Source organism: Dipodomys merriami, unplaced genomic scaffold (genome assembly GCF_024711535.1).
Source record: "Dipodomys merriami isolate MVZ:Mamm:240054 unplaced genomic scaffold, mDipMer1.0.p SCAF_10, whole genome shotgun sequence".
Lineage (NCBI taxonomy): Eukaryota > Metazoa > Chordata > Mammalia > Rodentia > Heteromyidae > Dipodomys > Dipodomys merriami.
In genome coordinates this window covers 50277158-50298453 of record NW_027202271.1, presented here as the reverse complement: position 1 = coordinate 50298453, position 21296 = coordinate 50277158, and the positions used below count along the sequence as shown (strand labels likewise).

At 37.1% G+C, this 21296-nt stretch overlaps 1 protein-coding gene across 8 annotated transcripts in view; it reads right to left on the bottom strand.

Moving 5' to 3' along the window:
• Positions 1–10206: 10206 nt before the first annotated feature.
• Scyl2 (SCY1 like pseudokinase 2) overlaps positions 10207–21296 on the bottom strand; it is a 43858-nt gene continuing 32768 nt past the window's right edge. For 6 of the 8 annotated variants that reach the window (XM_069990975.1, XM_069990931.1, XM_069990969.1 and 3 more), the window contains 6 exons: positions 20694–20812; positions 16303–16403; positions 14469–14535; positions 14244–14339; positions 12070–12189; positions 10207–11215 (listed from right to left, as the gene is read on the bottom strand). In XM_069990975.1, the coding sequence (XP_069847076.1) occupies positions 10571–11215; positions 12070–12189; positions 14244–14339; positions 14469–14535; positions 16303–16403; positions 20694–20812 (1148 nt within the window). In that variant the 3' untranslated portion in view covers positions 10207–10570. The remainder of the gene's footprint in view (positions 11216–12069; positions 12190–14243; positions 14340–14468; positions 14536–16302; positions 16404–20693; positions 20813–21296) is intronic. The other 2 variants (XM_069990983.1, XM_069990992.1) reach the window with 2 other exon arrangements.

Here is a 21296-nt window from a genome sequence, read left to right as displayed (position 1 = left end):
TTGAATGGGGGCACCTCCAAGCTGTTACCAATCGGTCTCCTTCCTCACTTCCAACTCGGGGACCACTCTGTTTCCTCCTGATGAACACCTGCAAGTCAGTTCTCAGGAAAGGAACTACCTTAAATCAAAAGGAGGCAAAACCCAGCCCGATCATACAAAAAGAGACAACTCTCTCCTTTTCCCTCCAGGGGAATGGAGGGGAAAGAGGCTGGAGGTTTTGTGGCTGGCAATTCAGCCCCTTGCGAAAGCTACAAGCCTAGCAGCAGCCTGTGGCCGCTGTCTCAGGCAGCCAGTCTCAGACTGAGCACAGCCTGGCTCCCTCCCTGGCTGCAGCTGGAGAAGCTGAAGTGGGCTGCCACCCACCAGGGGTCCTAAGAGCAGCAGCAGCATCTGTGGCCAACTCCAGCCCCTCCTGCCTCACCTAGCTGGCCTGTACTGCTCTCTTGAGTACTTCTTCCCCAGGTGATGTTGCAACCCCTGCCCCACTGCTGCCTGAGCTTATTAATGAGCTCTCAGCCAGAGCAGGCACCCGGAGGGAAGTGTATGAAACATTTACAAGCCCTCTGCTTTCCTGAGGTCTGGCCTCACAGACAGGCACTCAGCCACTACTTCATGCCTTTTATTCATTCATTCCCCTTGTGGGGAGTCGTGGACAGTTTTTCAGCCAGCCACTAGCATGATGAAGTCCCCAAAAGAGCCCCTGCATTTGAGGCTAAATGCAAACCCCAGGCCACAGCCTTCAAGGAGGCCATTGATCTGGGCCTCATCAACAGAGGGGGCTCTCTCCAGGTGTGGTCCATTTGTGCTATTAGGACCATCTAATTGAAAACATGTGAGTCAGTTCTAGCACTTCTCATTCTCTTCAAGATAAATAAAACCCTTTATTATGAAACCCAACCCCAGACCCCTTCTTGACACATGAGATACCAGACCATGCTTCTTGTCCCACTAAGCTCCATAGTAACAACTTCCCTGATCTCTGCAAGGTCCCTAGTGACTCTGGGCTTTACTGGAGTCATACCCTCTCCCCCTAATTAGGTAACTTCCTTGTCCCTCCACTGAAAATTCCTAAACATCATGAAGGCATCTATTTTTTTTCAGAGCCTCATAACAAAGGAGCTGTCCATCTTCCATACCCCCAAATTGCCTGTCTTCTTCCCTAGCAAGGTCTGGCTGTCTGTGGAGCTGGACTGGGGATGGAAGAGCAGATTGCTCCCACGTTTATGGCGGTAGGATGTTACCTCCATCAGTGATGCTTCCATAAAGAAAGAGCCCTTATCTAGGATGGCTTCCATGTTCCAAGCCCCAGGTCACGTGTGAGTGAGAAGCCACGTGCTGCAGGCACACAGATTTTCCAGAAGCCATTTCCACAAAACTGGCCATTGCCATATGCAAACTACAGTCCAACTCCTCCTCCAAATTTTGAATTAAGCCAAGTCAGAGCTGGTCCTCATAGGCTAAAAACTGCTAATATCTATTCGGCTGTTTCTGGGCTACACTGTGTGTTAAGTGCTCAGTATATATTAACACTATCTTTTCACCACTGATTATAGTGCGTAACATCTTATTTTTCTCAATTTTACTGACAAGAAATTGAGGCAAAAAGATTAGATTTGCTGAGATCACACAGCTAATAAATAACTAGACCAGGTTTCAGATCCAAACTACTCTCTTTCTCTTCTCTCCTCTCCCCTCCCTTCTTTTCTCTATCCTCCCTTCTCCTGCTCTCTTTTCATCTCACCCCTCCCCTCTTCTCTTCTTTCCTTCCCTCATATTAATGCCACAGGAAACCACACATTTAATCTCTCTACCAAGTCTTTCTTTCTCTCCAGAAAGTTCATTTATTTGTTAAAATGAAATACAATCTGATTAAAATTTTTAAACACGCTCTCTTGCTACAGAAAGTTATCACTGTTGAGGCTTCTAATCTATTCCTCCATCCCCTTCACCAGTGACTTTAGGTTACTTAACCCTTGCAGCACATAATGGTTGCATTACTAGGAAGACTAAATCCATCTCTAAAAGTCTTTGGCTGCTAAGAACACTAACCATTCCTGCAGACTGTATTGCTCATAGATAACTTTGCAAAGTTTTGTGGTGGTGCATTGGATGGTTGCTAGCAATAGTCATTAAAGTTTTAAAGGAGTATTTTTAGGCACCAGAACTTAAGCACTTAACATGCATTAACTCATTTAATCCCCACAACGATCCTAATACAGGTTGCTACCATTAGTTAATATAATATCTTCCATAGATATGAAAGCCAAGGCATGGAGAAATTAAGTAAACTTATTTAAGTTCACACAACTAAGAAACTGAACAGAGATGGGGATGTGGAGCCCAAAATTCTGACTTCAAAAAAATGTACTCAAGTTCTAGAGCTGTTGGTGTGGGACCAGAAAATACAAAGCTAGTGCTATGATTTGAATATGTAGTGGAAAAGGATTGATTCCCCAGATTATCATCATTGAGAAGAAATGGGGCCTACTAGGAGGGGGCTTTAGGTAATTGGAGTATGCCCTTCCAATAATAGTGGGATCATATTTCTTTCTCCTTCCTGTCACTTTCCAGTCATGAGTGATTTTGTTCTACTATGTGCTCTCACCATGATGTTCTATGCTGCCCCAGGCACAAAGTAAATCTTATTTTGGACTGATTCTCTCTAAAAAATTATCATCTAAAACAAATCTTTTTTCCAAGTTGTATTAGATACTCATTATAATAATAAAATCTAACGTAACTAGACTTAACAGAACTGAGGCTCATTTATTGATTCATTTCTTCCTTGAGAGTCTATTGGTGTAGGATGTGGAGGAGGCCTTTTCTAGGCATTAGAGATATAGGTTGAACAGTCATATTCCCCTTGAGGAAATAACAACAGAATGGGTCCATCACATTACAATGAGTGCCCACTTAGAGGAGAATGGGAGTTGAGCAATGATGCTAGCCTTTACCTCCACCTAGAACATGGCTGATGAAATAACTTGGGACATAGTGACACCTTCTGGTAGCTTATAGATTACTCATGCCAGACAGTTTCCCACCAGAAACTAACCAGTTTCAATATTTATTCTACATACATTTATTGAACCACTAAGTGTAGACTTAGATTTCTGAAATATTTAAAAATGTATGCAATTAAATATATCAACAGCTCACATATTTTGCTCTGGGTTTTGTTTTTCTACAAAATATTTTTAAGCAGGTTATATTGTTTCCATTTTTCTTTGCCATCAACAGTTATTTGACCAGCCAATGTGATAGTACATGCCTACAATCCCAGCACTTGGGAGGCTGAGAGTTCAAAGTCAGTCTGGGATGAATAGTGAGACCTATCTTAAAATATCTAATTCTTGTTTGTGTCCTAAGACTCTCACAATACCAGGCCTGTAACTATTTTCGGGCTTCTGTTTTTGAAGAGTAAGTGTATTTGAATGAACTATGCTAGGTAGGTTATTGCTTCTTTGTTCAAGCCAAATTTAGAGATCATTAAGTCAGAGATAGAGGTACATGTCTATAATCTCAGCACTTGGAAGACTGAGGGAGAAGAATCAAAGCTAGCTTGGATTACAAAGGGACTTGATTGCCAGCCTGGCAACTTAGGAAGAAGCTATCTCAAAAAATAAGTAAATGAAAGCAAAAGATATGGCCTGGGAAGGTGGCTCAATGGAAGAGTGCGTGCCTTGTATGCATGAGGCCCTGGGTTCTATTCCTCAGTACCACATAAGCAGAAAAAAGCTAGAAGTGGCATTATGGCTCAAGTCGTTGAGGGCTAGCCTTGAGCTAAAGAACTGAGGGACAGCGCCCAGGCCCAGAGTTCAGGCCTCATGACCGACACAAAATAAATACATAAAAAGTAAAAAGGAGATATAGATGTCATTCAACAGTAGAGCAATTACCTTCCTATGTCTGTGTACATGATAAGGAAGATGTGGACATTTACTGAGCACAGTAGCACCAAGTAGCAGTTCAGGTGCTTTATAAATATGCTTCATTGAATCCTAAGACTAGATGGTATGATTCTTATATTGGAGAAAACTTGTTCTAGTTAGTGAAAGAGGTAAGATCTAAACTCATCCAGTCCATATCATTGTTCATCCCAAAGTAAGAGTTTCTATGGACTTTTTAAAAGGAAATCACAGCAAAAGAAATGAAAATGTAAAAGTCAGATGAAGACAGAAGGTAAGCACTGAATGCTGAATATTAACAGTATATTAAATTTAACTGAACCTTGCTACAAATTTGTAACAATCCCAGATTTGTTATATTCTTTGAAGGCTAAAAAGATAAGGACAAACTAGCCGCTTTAGAAGCACATTAACACCTAAGGTGACAACTGAAATTTCTCCTGTGCATGTTAAACCAGTGTCTTATTTGACATGACTCTAAGAAGTTTCATAACACAGTCCAAAGCTAATTGAAAAGAAAATTTAAAAGAAAACTTAATGATGCATGGCCCAAACAAGGTAACCCAGGACCAAGATCTCCAGAGTCAGCTTCATTTAATTCAGAATTTCTAGCAGAGCAGTGGGTGGTGGACCTACTTCATGAACATTTCTCAAAACTTTGACTTTAAATGTTGGGCAAAGACTCACATTACCCATCAGTTTAAATCACCTTATAGAGTTTGAGCCATCTACCGAGAATATTTTTCCAAATAAGAGATTTTTTTTCATCTTTTTACAAAAGTGTTCAACGACCAGGTATGATGATTCACACCTGTAATACCAGCACTCACACTGAGGTAGAAGGATGGCTAAGTTTGAGGCCAGTCTGGGCTACATCCTAAGTGTCTTGAGTATTGTTAGATTTTATTAAAAATGATTTTTCTCCCTGTTCCAACATATGAACAAATGCATAAAGCACTCTGCACTCTTATCTCCATTGAACATGGATGCTACCATTTTAGTCTAAAATTTAAAACATTATATACAAATACCATTGTTTTGTCTGGCTCCGAAGTCCATGTACTGTGCCCTTCTCATGTTCCCATGGAAATGCTACATTGGCAGGGGCTAGAGACATTAGTCTGCAATAAGCCTTCAAGTAAACTGATTATTATTACATTCCAATCCTAGACACTTAAGTGTTTTCTAGTATCTTCACATAAAGCCCCCCCAAAAAAACACTGGATTTACCAGTAGTCTAGGCCACCACACAAAGAAATATGCCCCAAATTAGGGGAATAAACATTAAGTTGGCACATCAAATGGGAATCATTATACCATTATTTCTACTATGAACATGTTTCAAAAGAACTGTTTGGTGGCAGGTGGTTCATACCTGTGATCCTAGCTACTCAGGAGGCTGAGATCTGAGGATTGAGTTCAAAGTAAGTTAGAACAGGAAAGTCCATGAGACTCTTATCTCCAATTAACCACAAAAGGATGGAAGTTGAGCTATGGCTCAAGTGGTAGAGTGCTAGCCTTGAGCACAAAATCTGAAGGACAGCACCCAGGCCCAGAGTTCAAACCCCAGGACTGGCCAAAAAAAAAAAAGAACTTCTAGGAAGAAAAGTTTAATATAGGATATGTATAACAATTCCACATGTATGTATTATGTAGCTCCATTTAAAAATGGTTTCACATTAGATTTGGGGTGTAGTCAGATGAGGATATAGTCAGAACACAGCTATCTGCACATAGGAGTAACAAAATAAATGTCAAGAGAGAACGTAAAAAGATGCACAGGTAAACAAGTAGCAGGTGAAAAAAAAAACACCACCATAATTTCCAGGCTGAGAAAGAGTACAAATAATACAGGCCAGAGAGGCAGAATTGCCATGGAAGTGGGCCACAATGTGTGCTCCACAATGGCAAAAGAACTAGAAAGATGCAACAAGGTAGGTAGCTTCCCGGGAGCTAGTGGCTCATGCCTGTAATCCTAGCTACTCAGGAGGCTGAGATCTGAGAATCACAGTTCAATGCTAGCCCAGGAAGAAAAAAGTCCATGAGACTCTTGTCTCCAATAAAATACTCAGAAAAAGCTGGAAGTGGTGCTGTGGCTCAGCTGGTAGAGTGCTAGCCATGAGCACAGAGGCAGGCTCAGGAACAGTGCCCAGGAACTAAGTTTAAGCCCCAGAACTGGGGAGTGATAGGGGAAAGGAGAAAAGATTTAACAAGGTGGGCTGTTGCACTCACTATGAATGAAATTGGGAAGCCAGAGCTGAGATTGCTATTGCTTTGTGATGCTACTCGGGTGCCCTCTGCTGATACTCGCTAGTTAGTGAAGCTCACAGCACTAGAAATTTTCATATATATGGCTTGCAACCCAGGTAGTTAAATCCTGAGTGCTGAAACAATTTGTCTGCCTGAGATTGAAAAAGAAAAAAAAAAGCTTTTAATATTCAAAACCTCCATCTGGATGAAAAATGACTTTTCCAGGGACACTTCCTCTGTCCCAAGTTTATAAGGTTTGTTTTATATATATAGCTAAAGCAGCAGCCTTGAAGTTGATTTTGATCATGTATATTCCTGTCATCTCTTCTCCCTTTCAACATTTCCTTTTAAAAAAAATAGCGATAACCTTTATTTTGTGCTAAATTTATTCTTGTGCCCTAAGTTTTGGTTTCTTAAGTTTCTTCTGGGATACCTTTTTCTTCTGTGCACCCTCCTCTGCTAGCTCCTTTTCAATAAGGATCACCTCAGTGTGCCAGAGGGAGCTCACCATGGGCTCTGGAAGCTCTATGGTGCATCAGTCTCAACAAGAGCATCTCTGAAAGTGAGGGATTCACATAGGAAAAGATGCGATATATGATAAGAGTACTCACTGTAGATTGGGCTGGGGGTGGGGTAGGTCTCTCCCTAGTTCTCATTTCTTTGGGTTAAAACCCTTTCACCAGGCACAGGTAGGTTATGCCTATAATCCTAGCTACTCAGGAGACTGAGATCTGAGAATTATGGCAGGAAAGTCCATGAGATTCATCTCCAATTAGCCACCAAAAAAAAACAGAAGTGGAAGTGTGGCTCAAGTGGTGTAGTACCAACCTTGAGAGAAAAAGCTAAGGGGCAGTTACCAAACTGAATTCAAGCCACAATATGGCACCAAAAAAAACACCTTTGTTCATATTAAAAAAATAATAATCTGCTCAGATACAGGGCTTTCTGAATTACTTCATTCAAACTAAGTCCTAAATTCTTTTAGGCAGGAGTAAAATTAACTTTTGAAAATTATTAAAATAGCTGGTGGCTCACATCTTTAATCCTAGCTTCACAAGTTTGAGATCTGAGGATCACAGTTCAAGGCCAGCCCAGGCAAGGAAGTCTGTGAGACTCTCGTCACCGATTAACCATTAAAAACCAGAAGTGAAGCTGTGGCTCAAGGTGGACAGCACTAGCATTGAGTAAAAAAGCTCAGAAACAGCACCCAAGCCCCAAGTTAAAGTACCAGGACTGGCATGCACAACGCACGCGCATGCACGTGTACACAAACACACACACACACACACACACACACACACACACACACACAAAGATCGAAAATATTATTAAAATAAAAACATAGAGCATACTACACTTACTAAAATCACTTTCTCAAACTTTTATTCTGGTTATTTTTTAGATAGTTGTTGCAATACAAAAGGTATCTTAGCTGGATGTGGTCATTCATACCTCTAACACTAGCCTCCAGAAGGCTGGGCAGGAGGACTGCAAGTCTAAGGCCAGCCTGGGTTACACAGCAAGGTCCAGGTTAACCTCGGCTACATTTTGAGAACATGTCTCAAAACAAACAAACTGAAAGATACATGACTTATTACACTTTCAAACTCAGTGATGTAGAAAATTTCTTAAAACCCTATATAGTTTAGGTTGTGTTGTCACAGATTCATTTGCCCTAAAATTATTACAAGACAAGTAAATCACAAAGTATGAAATCACAACTTAATATGGTAAGGTAGAACAAAGCTAAAATTTATTTGGTGCATACTCTGCTTGCTATCAGGATTTTCATACATTTTCCTTTAATAAAAGCAACCGATGTGAGGTATTTTACAGGTTAAGAAAAAAAATACACTATTTCCTTAGTCAATGAAAAGGGCACTTATAAGCATTCCAAAATAAAAGCAAAACAAGATAAAGTAGGGGAGAGAGAGAGAGGAAGAGAGAGAATTTTCTTTTAGACAATCCTTTACATATATAACACATTTGTAAAAATAGGAGAAAAGAAAAACAAAAAAAAAACCTTCATGGTAATTTTCATCCACAGGTGCTCTTTAATCTTTCAATTATAAACTTAAAGCACAAGGGATATAAATGTTTTTCATATCTGAAACAATTTCAAGATGATATAATACTTTGAAAAAATTGTGGTCATAGGAACACATTATTAGATTAAAATCAGCAGTTTTCAGAGGCAATTCACAACAAAGAAAGAGAATGGCAACTGCTCAACTAATAGAAATGACTTAAATGAAATAACTTGGCCAAAGTGGGAAAATTGTAGGAGAAATGTTGTAAAAAATGTAGCACCACCATTATCTCAATGAATGGCAACTTTCAACAAGTAAAAATTACCTAAGTATTACATATTATGGTTTTCAAATAATCTATTCTCAAATTTAGAAATTCAAGTCATATATGCTGTTATATGAAGGTTTCCTTCTAATTAGAAATTCAACACTAACATCAAGTCATTTTACAAGATAAAAAAATAATTTTCCCAAATAGTAGCTACTGAATTTTTTCAAAGAAAATATCAACAATAAATACATATACCCATATGTAAACTTCTCCCAAAAGAAATAGTTTTAAAAATAAGCAGCTAATGTGGACAAGTTGTAAATGTATACTCAGAGCACTGAAGTTTGGCAGAGAGGGAGGTGCTACCAGAGATATCTTGGTCACACCCCAGGTATGCTTGTACTACTGTAGAAGTTCTGGTTTCTATTAATTGGCATCTTGAAGTCTGAAAGACCATGTTGCTATTTTTTGACCTAATTTTTTCACTTTTTGGATTTTTTTTTTTTCCGCAATCTCCCTAGTCTTTCTAAAACCATGCCACAAAGTACAGCTTACAGACAAACTAGATGTGAAAGATGGTTTATTTATGGGCTCTCTTAACTGACTGCTGGCAGCAAAAGTAATCGCACCAAATTATATTTTATACTCAAGTACTGCCTGATAGATGTAGAGTGTGCAACTGTGCATGTATTGTTTTCAGTGAACATTCATACTCAATGAATAAAGTTATTGCCAGAACACAAAACTTCATATGACTTATTTTAAGTGACTGCTGGTTCCAGATGATTAAAAACCACAAACTGTGTGGCAGCAATTTTAATACATATACAGTTCTTTAAAAGATAGTTTTAAAGTTATCACATAGCAGTGGAATATCATTTTTTAAAAACAAATGACATTTATACCATAAGGCTTTGTGGTTGAATAATCAGAAAATGAAAGAAAACATTAAATTAAAAATAAAACGTTTCCTGTTAGAATTAATTCTCTCCTTTCTAAAATGGCTGATTTTAGACATTATAATATTCAAACAAAAGGTTCTTGGAATTTCTAGAAAAGAACTTTTGTAGCAGTAATTGATAAGGTCAGATTATCTGGCAATCTGAAAATCAATCTGATGGTAGTCAGAAGATACAACTGTTTGTTTTTCAGTAAGTTTATTACATTTGAAACAATACAGAAATCTCAAAAGTTTACTCATTAAATATAGTTTAATTTTTACAAATCTCTTCTTGAAAATGTAATTTACATATGCTGAAACCTCAGAAGTGTGAATTAAAATGAAATATGAAGTTACTAGTCAGGGAAATCACATCAGAGTGTTTTGTCAAATATCTGTACAAATCAAGTACATAGCTCTTCTGTGATACAGTAGGAAAAAAATGATTCTAAATATATTTCAAGTAAATGCAGAAAAATACATTGCTATTTGAGGCAGATCATGCTAAAATATAATTTACAATGATTAGTTTGCATTTAAGATGATCAATAATGCTTTTGAAAGTGATGAAATCAAAGTAAGTTCTGAAGTATTTGCTCAGTCTTTTGTACTACACATCAGTACATCTGAAAAGTTAAACTGGAAAAAGCAAATGATCTGATCTTCCTCTTTACCCATATCATTCTCACTCAGTCATACTAAATGCAAACAAGCCAATACAGCATCAAGATTTTTCACATGAAGACTGATAACTTATGCAGGTAGACTCTGTACCACAAAGTACGTAGTAGGTGAGCTTGAAGTTACCATCAACTCAATGTTTTAATAACATCAAAATTTACAAGCTAAAATAAACATTTGATTTAAAAATTCTGCTATTCAAGATTAACTCCATTGTCTATTTTCTCTTTGAGATTGGTTAAGGATTGGGTCATTAAAAACCTGAAGAGGAGTTTGGGAGAGGAAAAAAAATCCTCAGTACTTTAAAAAAAAACTCAACTGGTTAGAAGTCCACTCAACTGTTATGCTGGCTGGCATGGAAACAGGTACCTTCTTTACCAAAACCGTTGACTTTCCTTCCACAGCAGTTTCTTCAAGCCAACTATACAAAGACGTAAACCAGCTTACTCATGATTAAAACTGAAGTAAACCTGCAAAGGAGCAAGAACCTTCATCCAAAAAGATCTTTTAAATCATTGCTAGCTGAACTGCTATTGGTCATCGGAGGTGGTGGTTGTGCAAAGTTCTGTGGGTTAAAGAAAGGGTTGCCCTGCACACCAAAGGCAGACTGTCCCATCAAATTCACCTGTGCGCCCACCACTGAACTGCCCATACTTGGAGAGCCTTGAGGAGGTACAAACTGATTAAGCCACTGATTTGGTTTCTGTTGTGACAGTTGATTCATACTAACTTTGGGTTTCTGAGGACCAAAGAGATTATTAAGGGCAGACATATCTGTGGGTCTTTGTTGGGGCTGCTTCACCCCAGCAGGAGGTACATTCAGAGCACTGAAGTTTGGCAGAGTGGGAGGTGCTCCCAGAGACATCTTGGTCACTCCAGGTGTGCTTGTGCTACTGAAGAAGTTCTGGTTTGTATTAACTGGCATGTTGAATCCTGAAGTCTGAAAGCCCATGTTGCCATTTAAGCCGTTTGTCAAATTCCTCTTTGTATTATCAATCGGTGTAGAAAACATCATGCCCAGGCCCGTGGAAGGAACAGAAGTGAAAGTATTGGAAGCAGGAAGTTTAGGGGTACTAACAGAAAGGCTTGACAAAGATGACATATTATCCATCAATGTGTCTGTTAAGTCCTTTGTCTGAAAAATAGGAGAACACTACTTTATTGTCAAGCAACCCAACTGCTTTATAATTATGAAACATTTGGTAGATTAAATTTTAAAGGACAAATTAAAATTAAGCTTAAGGATACTCAACACCAAGTTAACAAACTACAGCCTGCAGGACAAGGATGCTATGTAATTTTCTTCACATTTTGGATTTCATGAACATTTTCTTGTATTAGTACTTAAAAAATATTCCAAATTTTGTCTGTTTCCCTGAAAAGATTCTTTTCCTCAGAGAATTTAGCCATCAAAAGGTAACAACAAAATGATTTATATAAAGCCTTTAAGATGAAGTAATTTATTTTAGAGAATATAAGTCCTCTCTAATCAGGGTCCTTATTCACAGCCATAGCACCAGCATTCATAACAATGCTAAAACACAGCAGGAAGTAAATTCTGCTCAGGTGATACCAATACATCTTCCTAAACTGAAAATCCAAAATCAGAAATCACTTTAAGCTCAAAAAATATATAAGAGCATGAATATAATTATTTCTGTCATTTCAAGGTGAACACTGCTCTAGTAGTATAATGGCACCTAATCTTCAAAAACCAACCAACCAAACAAACAAACAAACAAACAAAAACCCTCATATTGACCCAGCTTCCTCTTTATCAGTTATAAGTCTGTCACAAAACATTCTACATTAGGCAAGTTATAAAGCAGTTGTTAGAAAATCCTTATGTTCATACTTTTTAATATTAACACTTTACATATGGAAGTATTCTTTGAAATATATCTACTACAAACACTAATAGACTAGTTTATTAGTTTACTTTCCTTAATAGAAATACAACTGAAATGATACAAATAAATGAGGCCTGACCTGTTTAACTGGAGCAATGGGTGTGTGTACTTGGGGCTTAAGAGGCTGCTGGCTTTTCAACTTATGTGCTTGCTCCTGTTCTTTTGCTAATTTCTGTTTCTCTTCAAGTGTAAGTGATGCCTTAAATGAAAATAGGGGGAAAAAAATCAACTGGCAACTTCACAATTCCATTTGTAAAAAAAAAAATTCAACTTTAGCAAAGCATATAACTGTGTTTGACAATCCTTACTACTACATTGGTGATTTCCACAAGTAGGTTAGATTTCTAGTTACTACCATATCTAATTCCAGATATGAACTCACAGGATCTATGCTAAAATACTCTAGTATAAAGAAAGTATTACTTTAAATTTTTTCATTAGAATCATCTTTGGAACCAGGTACTAGTGGCTCATACCTGTAATCTAAGCTATTCAGGGGATTGAGCTCCTAGGGTTAAAGTTCAAAGCCAGGCTGGACAGACAGATCTGAAAGACTCTTACCTCCAACTAACCAGCAAAAGGCTGGAAGTAAAGGGATGGCTCAGTGGTAGAGAACACTCAGGTGCACACGCACGCACATGCTCAAACAAACACATTTTCCCCCCATACTATAAGAATAGGGCGGGGCTGAGAAGGTGGCTCAGTGGTAGAGCGCTTGCCTTGCATGCATGAGGCCCTGGGTTCGATTCCTCAGCACCACATAAGCAAAAAAGAAAAACCCGGAAGTGGCGCTGTGGCTCAAGTAGCAGGGCACTAGCCTTGAGCTGAAGAGCAGAGGGACAGCGCCCAAGCCCAGAGTTCAGGCCCCACGACCAGACCGCCCCCCACCCCCAAAAAAAGAATAGGGCTAAGTAATTTTGTCCTATAAATCTGGAAGTTCTTGTTAAACTCTATAATTTGTCTGACTCTAAAAGAGCTAAGAAGAACTAAAAAACAAAAAGAAAGCACAGTTTTTAACTGCCAATGTCAGCATCAACTCAATACTGTCTTTCACTAAATCTTGTTTAGAGTGTAAGTTCACAATATTTTCTTACAATTTTGTGAACTACTATGTCCTATAGGCCTTTATCTTTACATATTCAAGTATTCATATTTTTGTGAAGAGAAGAACTGACCTCAGCAAAGCCTGACACAGTATTTTTACTGGATGCTAAACAAAATTTCAATAGGGAAGTGTTTTATAGTTTACTATTCAAAATTGGAGGAGGAACAAAACCAGGAGGAGGAAAAAAAAATGTATCCAGATTCTCTATCTGCTTTGAAATAGAATCAAATCTGTTTTAAAAGGTCTCTTCAAATAGCATTAATTCACCTTTTAATTTTGTTCTTTTTTTATTGTTATTATAAAGGTGATATACAGAGGGTTGCAGTTACGTAAGTCAGGCAATGAGTACATTTCCTTTTTGGACAATGTCACCCCTTGCTCTGTCCCAATTTGTCCCTTCCATCCCCCACACACATTTTCAAATAGTGTCTAGTGAGTTAATTCACCTGTAGTAAGTCATTCTGACATTAGGTGCCCCTAGCAGAATAGTCTCCATCACTTCTGTGTTATTCTTGTCAAAAATCTACCACCTTAGCCTAATTATCAGAAAATACCAAGCAAGCCAGATATGGTGGTATATACCTGTAATCCCAGAACTTGGTAGGCTGAAGAAGGATCTTGAGTTTGAGGCCAGCCTCAACTACATAGCAAATCCAGGCCAGTCCCTAACCTAAACCATCCCTTCAAAAAAGTCAGACAAAAACTGAAGGTCATGCTACTAACATTTATTCTTCAAATGGATCACAAAACAGAGAATGAAAGGAAATAACGTGGGTGAGGTTGCTGGGCTCAATGGTGGCGATGTACAGGGAGAGAATTAAGATAAGAAAAAGTAACAACTAGAAAGAGCCCAAGGAGATGGATAGCACAAATCTGCTATGGAGATCACCAACACAGGGACAATAGAGAAGAGCCTAGGGACCAAGTGCAAAGAGTCAGGCAGTCTAGGAATGTCACCATGTGATAGGTTACATAATAAAGGAATCTAAAAATCTTAAGTATGTTTATTCTCAATATGGGCAAAGGCCATGTCACTGTTAAGACATTTCATAAAGATAAATACAGAACAATTTTTAAGACAGTTACTGTATTTTCCAACAAATACTTATAGTTTAAACAAAGTATCTAAAAATGATAAAGAAACTCACTCTTTTATGTTTATTCTGTATTCCATCTTCTTTATTTTCTGATTCACCACCAGTCAAAAGGTCTGTTCCAATATTGTTAAAAACCTTGTCAATCTGCTGACATAGAAAAATGTCCACTGATTGAAGTCATTTCCATAAAAATGTGATTTTACTACTTAATATTTAAATCACTCTTAAATGAAGACAATGTCAAGCACTTTCTTAAAAATTTAAGCATCTTCTTACCTGATTCCCAGCATGTGTAATTTTGGTGTCCTCAGAAGAATTCATTTGATTTCCTATGTCCAAAGATCTATAGAAGAGAATAATAATAACAAAACAAGAGAAATGAACTTAGATCTCTCTTTAAGGAAAGTTATAATCTTTTCACTATTTTCTACTATAAATATCTGCTGGCTCAAATGTATATATTTTCTTTAAAATTCAACAGTTGGGACTTACTGGAGAATATACTCAGAGTGCCATAAAATAAAGCAAGTTCAGCTCTGTCAAAGAACTTATTATAATCCAGGTGCTGGTGGTTTATGCCTATACTCCTAGCTACAAAGGAGGTTGAGATCTGACGATTGAGGGATTGAGGTTCATAACCAACCCAGGCAGGAAAGTCCCCATAAGACTCTTAAGTCCAATTGACTACCGAAAAACCAGAAGTGGAGGTGTGGCTCACAGTGGTAGAGTGTTAGCCCTGAGCAAAAAAGCTCAGGGACAGCACCTAGGCTCTGAGTTCAAGACCCTGACTAACAGAAACAAAAACAAAATAACTTATTATAAATGTCACTGAGAGACAACATATGATATGGAGAACTGATCATTAATTTCAGAATGATACAACAAGAAGTAATAATCACTGTGACAGAGACTGATCTATGCCTGGAAAAGTAAGTAAGATTTAGAAAGGAGAAAGAAAGAGGGAAGGATCTATTTCCCCACTCAAATATAAATAACAAATACTAAAAGTGGGTTTCATGGGTACAGATATAACTTAGTGGTACATCCTTAAGCAAATGCAAGACCCTATGTTTAATCCCCAAGCATTAAAAGAAAGTTTTTAATATTTTTATTTTTTAATTATTTTTATTAGCATACTGTAGTATATGGGGGAGTATTCAACATAACATTGCCATTCACGTATAAAATATAACCTTATCAAACCTACCCTTCTATCAGTCAGTCTCCCTTACTCTTCTCTCCCTTCAAAAGCACTTTCAGTAGGTTTCACAACATTCTGTTCTCATATATGCAATAAACTACTTCAACCCATCTTAAACATATTCTTCTAGGTTCCTACCTTAACAGAGCCAAGCCATCAAACTTCACATACATATGCACCACAGAATATTTAGAGCCTACAAAGGACTCTCTCACTTTTTTCTATAGTACATGTATTTATTTCTGTAAGTCTTACCTTATACTGGGGCAGAAGCTAAAAAGTTTCTATTTGGGGACCTTGCTCATGATTGAAAGCAATTTTGCTGGTTTTCAGATGCCTTTTAGTTTATGATTTTAATACTTTAATATATATCCCAGATTTATGTACTTTGCACTGTGACAAAGAATATAGTGAATTTTTGACTAAAATAAAATACCATTCCCCAGTGAATTATTTCCATCTTTACAACACTAGTATTGTACAAATAATTTAGAAAATCCCCCTTAAAAACAAAAAGAGGTGGATGTTGCTGTATTATAAATGCTCCTGGGGTTGAGGAAAACCAAAACACAAGCAGCTCATAAATTTGAAAAATATTTATATGTGACCCATTTCATGTTCAGCAACCTGTGTTTATAATACTGGTGGCTAATATTGACAAAAGATTTATTTTAGAAACAGAATTTTCTTTTTGTAATACATTGAATTAAACATTTGTACTCAAAGATTAGATTTGATTTTCAACAATATCTTACTCTAGCTCATTTCAAACTATTAACAAGTTGGGGACTTTTTTTAATGTTTTACATATGACTAAATAAAATACAGAACATTTTCTATTCCATATTTCAGAAAATCAATCATGACATAATTTTAATTTCACTCCCAAACAATGTGCAACCTACTTACTTCTGCTGCTCTTGCATTATATGAAGTTGCTCCAGTTTGGTCTTATGTTCAGACTCCAATCTGTTAAGCATTTCTTTTATGACGGAAATGAAAGAATTGAACTGGTATAATAAGAAATTGATATGGTTATAACATTTCAAGTGTAAGGTAGATGTAACCAATTAAAATAATTCAATAAGCTAAACAATATTCTCCATTTTTTAATCCCAGCATCATGGTGCAATGAAAAAATAATTAAACAAAATATCATAAGAAGCTTTGCAATCTTCATATAATAGAGACATGATAGTTAATGAGGCTTTAAATTCCAAAAAAAAATCTTTGTGCTTATCAGGAAATATTTCATTTAAGGATATAAAGAAAATTTCCATTTATTCAGATTGTTATAAATATAATATCTTTGACTAACATTGTTATAAGAAAAGTCAGTCTAAATATTAAATATCATAACTCAACTTTTTAGTTAATAGAGAACAAGCTATGGTTAAACATTGGTTAATTACTTATAATTCTTATGATACTTCTAAGGGCATCATTAATAATTTATTTTAATGGCCTATACTATAGGAAGGATCTACAAAACACTTTGCTACCCTTCCCAAATTTTACAACTGTACCTCTGTGCTGAGTGCATATACGTATATGTACAGAGGTATATACATATATCTGTATATATGTGTGTATATATATGTACCTCTGTGCATATTATGTATATACGTGTGTACATATATGTATATATACACACACATATGTACATACTATATTTTATTACTTCACTATTCTTCCAACTAAGTTTATTAATAATTCTATTTTACCTCTGAGGACAGTTGGGATCAGTGTAAGATAATTACCTCACACACTATCTTAAATAGCAGTTACAACTCATACTATCTCTGAAAAGCTTATGCTCTTTTCAACGTTACACTGCCTCTTCCTAGGCTGTCAGCAACTGCTGCTTCATTATGTCATGAAAATAACAAAAGGCGTATTTCCTTAATGGTTTACCATGACTGACTTCCTGCTGATTAAACTTTTAAAAACCCTTAAAATATACTAACAGAAAAATCTAAATGCATAGTTAAAAAACTTCACAAACCAAACATACTCAATTTAATGAATAGCCAAGGGGGAAAATACAAGTTTCCTATACCATCTTATATTAATTTTCTACCTCCATACCTTTTAGGTGACTTTCAGTAGCATAAATTAGTTTAGACTGTTTTTAATACTTCATATAGATGGAAACATTCAGAAGATTCTTTTCTATGTCTGGGTCATTAACTCAATATTTAGCTTGTAAAATTCATTCATATTGTTTTACATTTAGCTTGTGCAGAAAAGGGTTAACATTGTTATTTTTGGAAAAATCTGCTGGCAAGGCTGGCTGGCCTTTGGCCGTGTCTGGGCACTTAAGATTTTTAGGAAGGTTCCTCATTGGTTTGGCATGACTAACCTGTTTGTACAAAGAACATGTTCCATGCTGAACATGTGCTTTTCCTTGTGGGAATCTGGAATTTGAGAGCATGCTTGGCAGAGGGTACTACTTGATCAGCTCTCAATAAAACTCTTGAGTGCCAAGTATGTAGTATTAGTTGGTAACATTTCTCATGGACTGCCAGACTTACTTCAGAACAGAGAGCAGAGCATATCCTGAGTGCTTTTTTCCCAGAGCCATTTCCCCCAGAATGGGTTCTATGCATCTTTTCCCTTTCCCAACTATGCTTGCTAGCTTTTCACCATCACCAATCAACTGTGAGTACAACTACTTGTGCTCCACTGAGTCATCTCATGGGGTACTCTTAGAAACCCCTTCCTAAATGCATTGTAGACAATGCAGCTATGTGCTATTCTCTATTTTTAAATAAAATTTTTAAAATGCAAAAATTTGCAAAAAATTTTCTATTTTTAAATCAAAATGCAAAAAAATGCAAAAAATACATAAAATGTATTTTCCTAAGTTACTGTATTTCATTTAATTATAATATACCTAAATTATTTTAAGTCACAGCTGACACAAAGGGTAGTCTTGAATTAGGAACCCTGACCATGAAATGAACAGGAAAGTAAACCATATCCATAATAAATTAATAGGAAACATCCTAAGACATAATTCATGTATATCTGTAGACAAAAATGGTTCTTAAGCCAGGTGCCAGTGGCTCATGCCTGTAAGCCTAACTACTCAGGAGGCTGAGATCTGAGGATCACAGTTCAAAGACAGCCCGGGCAGGAAAGTCTGTGAGACTCTTATCTCCAATACGCCACTCGAAAACTGGAAGTGGCGCTGTGGCTCAAGTGGTAGAGAGCGCCTTGAGCTAAAGAGCTCAGGAACAGCGCCCAAGACCAGAGTTCAAGCCCCAGGACCAACCAAAAAAAAAAAAAAAAATAGAAATCAAGGCCAATCACTGGTGGCTCACACCTGTAATCCTAGCTACTCAGTAGGCTAAGGCCTGAGGATCCAAAGCCAGCCCTTGCAGGAATGTCCATGAGATTCTTTTTTTTTTGGTCAGTTGTGGGGCTTGGACTCTGGTTCTGAGTGCTGTCCCTCAGCTCTTCAGCTCAAGGCTGGCGCTCTACCACTTGAGCCACAGCACCACTTCTGGTTTTTCTGGTGGTTTACTGAGGATAAGAGTCTCAGGACTTTCCTGACTAGGCTGGCTTTGAACTGTAATCCTCAGGTCTCAGCCTCCTTTGCAGCTAGGATTACAGGCAGGAGCCACCAGTGCCCGGCTTCTGTGAGATTCTTATCTCCAATTAACCACCAGAAAACTGGAAGTGGTGGTGTGGCTCCAGTGGTAGAGTGCTCGCCTTGAGCTTCATGAAGAGCTCAGGGAGAGTGCCCAGGCCCAGAGTTTAAAGCCCCACAACCGGCCCCCCTCCCTAACCTCCCTGTCAAAAAAAATTACAATGCTGACAAAAACATTCAATATATAATATTCAAATATAATAAATTTGAAAATATTTTAAAACATCTTAAATCAGAAATACAAGAACTAAGAACAGAAATAAAAGGTTGAACACTGTTATAAGTATATTATCTTATTCTTTTACAATATTCATTATCTCTCATTTTGCCAGCCATAAAGCCAATCCTGCCACCATGATATAAAGCAAATATTAATTTAGGTACAACCTTCCTTTGTTTATTATTTTTCTTTGATAAAATCCCTAATTCTAAATGCTTCTTGTCTGTCCCTCCCAGAGGTTCTCAGTTAAACTGAACTCTTCTCAGTCTTTTACATTATATTTCATTAAACACCAGCTCTATTATGAGCAAAATGTGGATTTTTGCTATGCTATATGTCAAATTTCTGTTTCTAGCACTGTGATAAGGCTGGGGATAAATGAAGGATAAGTTGCAATACCCAGCATTTGAAGGGTTCAAAATCTGCAGGAAGAATCACTATAAGCACACAGCTGTGATAAGTACAAAGGGAATGCAGAGGCATAATTCTGTAATAATTTATTGTCCCTTCGCTCAATCATCTCAAATTTAAATATAAAACAAAAAGGAATTTAAAGTTTACATACTCTGAACTCACTGTATATTATTCCATTTCTCTCAAATTATGAACTTGAATTATCCCCTTCCCTACAACACACAGAATCTAAAAAATGTCCCTAATTATCATGTCCTTCTGCTATTTAAGTTCTTGTGTAATTCCCTATCCTGGACTTATGATATGCTTCTAAGCAATAAAATATGACCAAAGTAATTAGATATTGATTCCTTGATTATACTATAAGAGATTGTAACTTCAGTCTTGATAGCAGAACTCTTTCTCACTGGCTTTGATGAAACAAGCAACCACATTGCAAAGGCCCAAGTGACAGAAATGACAGTGACACCCACCTAACACTCAGCTAGGACTAAAACCCTCAACCCAACAGGCCAAGAAGAAATGAACAGCGCAAACAATCAATTAAACAGATTCTAAGCAGACAGGTCCTTGGATGAACTCCAAGTTCTTAAATGCAGCACTATGAGAAACTGATCCAAAAAGTCAACTAAGCCAAGTCCCAACATGGCTAACTCTAGGAACTTTGAAATGAACAAATGTGTGTTACCTTCAAAACACTAAACTTGTGGTTATTTGTTATCTAATGATAATTACACCAACATACTCTGCCTTTGTGTCAAGTTTCTATCCCCAAATTTAAAACAGTCCAAATCTTGCTCAATTTTTTCCAACATCCTGCTCATTACCATCTCCCAATGAGGCCTTTAATAATCTGTCTTTGTGCTCCAAGACTTCCTTCATTTAGCTCTCTGGCATACTGTATTGTTTCAGCAACTTCTACATGTAATATATTAATATAGTTACTAAAAACAAGTGATGCCAAGAAAACAGTAAACTGAATTAACCAAATAATCACAAAAATGTTCCCACCTGATTCAGATTGAGATTGTTTTCAATACTCAGAGGAATGAGATGAGGCAATACTTTTCCAGCCAGCTGTTCTTTGGTGATTCCCAACTTCTTATGAGTAAAAGTACATTTGTAAATACCTGACAGAAAAGATTGCAGCCAATTTTATAATACCAGAAGTTAAAAGAAATCATGAAAACAGTATATTTATATGAAATCTTCTGGTAATTCGGGAAAGCAAAACATTTTCCCAATCACTGTCATAAAATGGAATACTATTACACAGATCAGAATGATTATAGCCTTCTCATTAACACAGATTTACTAAACACTATGACAAAATCATCTTCTGATTGAAGAGTACATTTAATGATAGAGCAGCATTAAAAGCTTAATCAAAAAAAAGCTTAATCAGATCTGAGTTCAGTTATTATACCGTAGCAATGAGGTTACAGAATGCCCCCCTGAAAATTTACACCTCATACTTAAACTTTACTTTAAAACATCTAAAAGTAACAGTACAGTAACAGTAACAGTACAGATCTACACTGTTACTCACTTCTTCAGTAAGAAAAATACATGGGCTTGTTGGACCCTCTTATTTTGTACTATATCTAGAGAAGA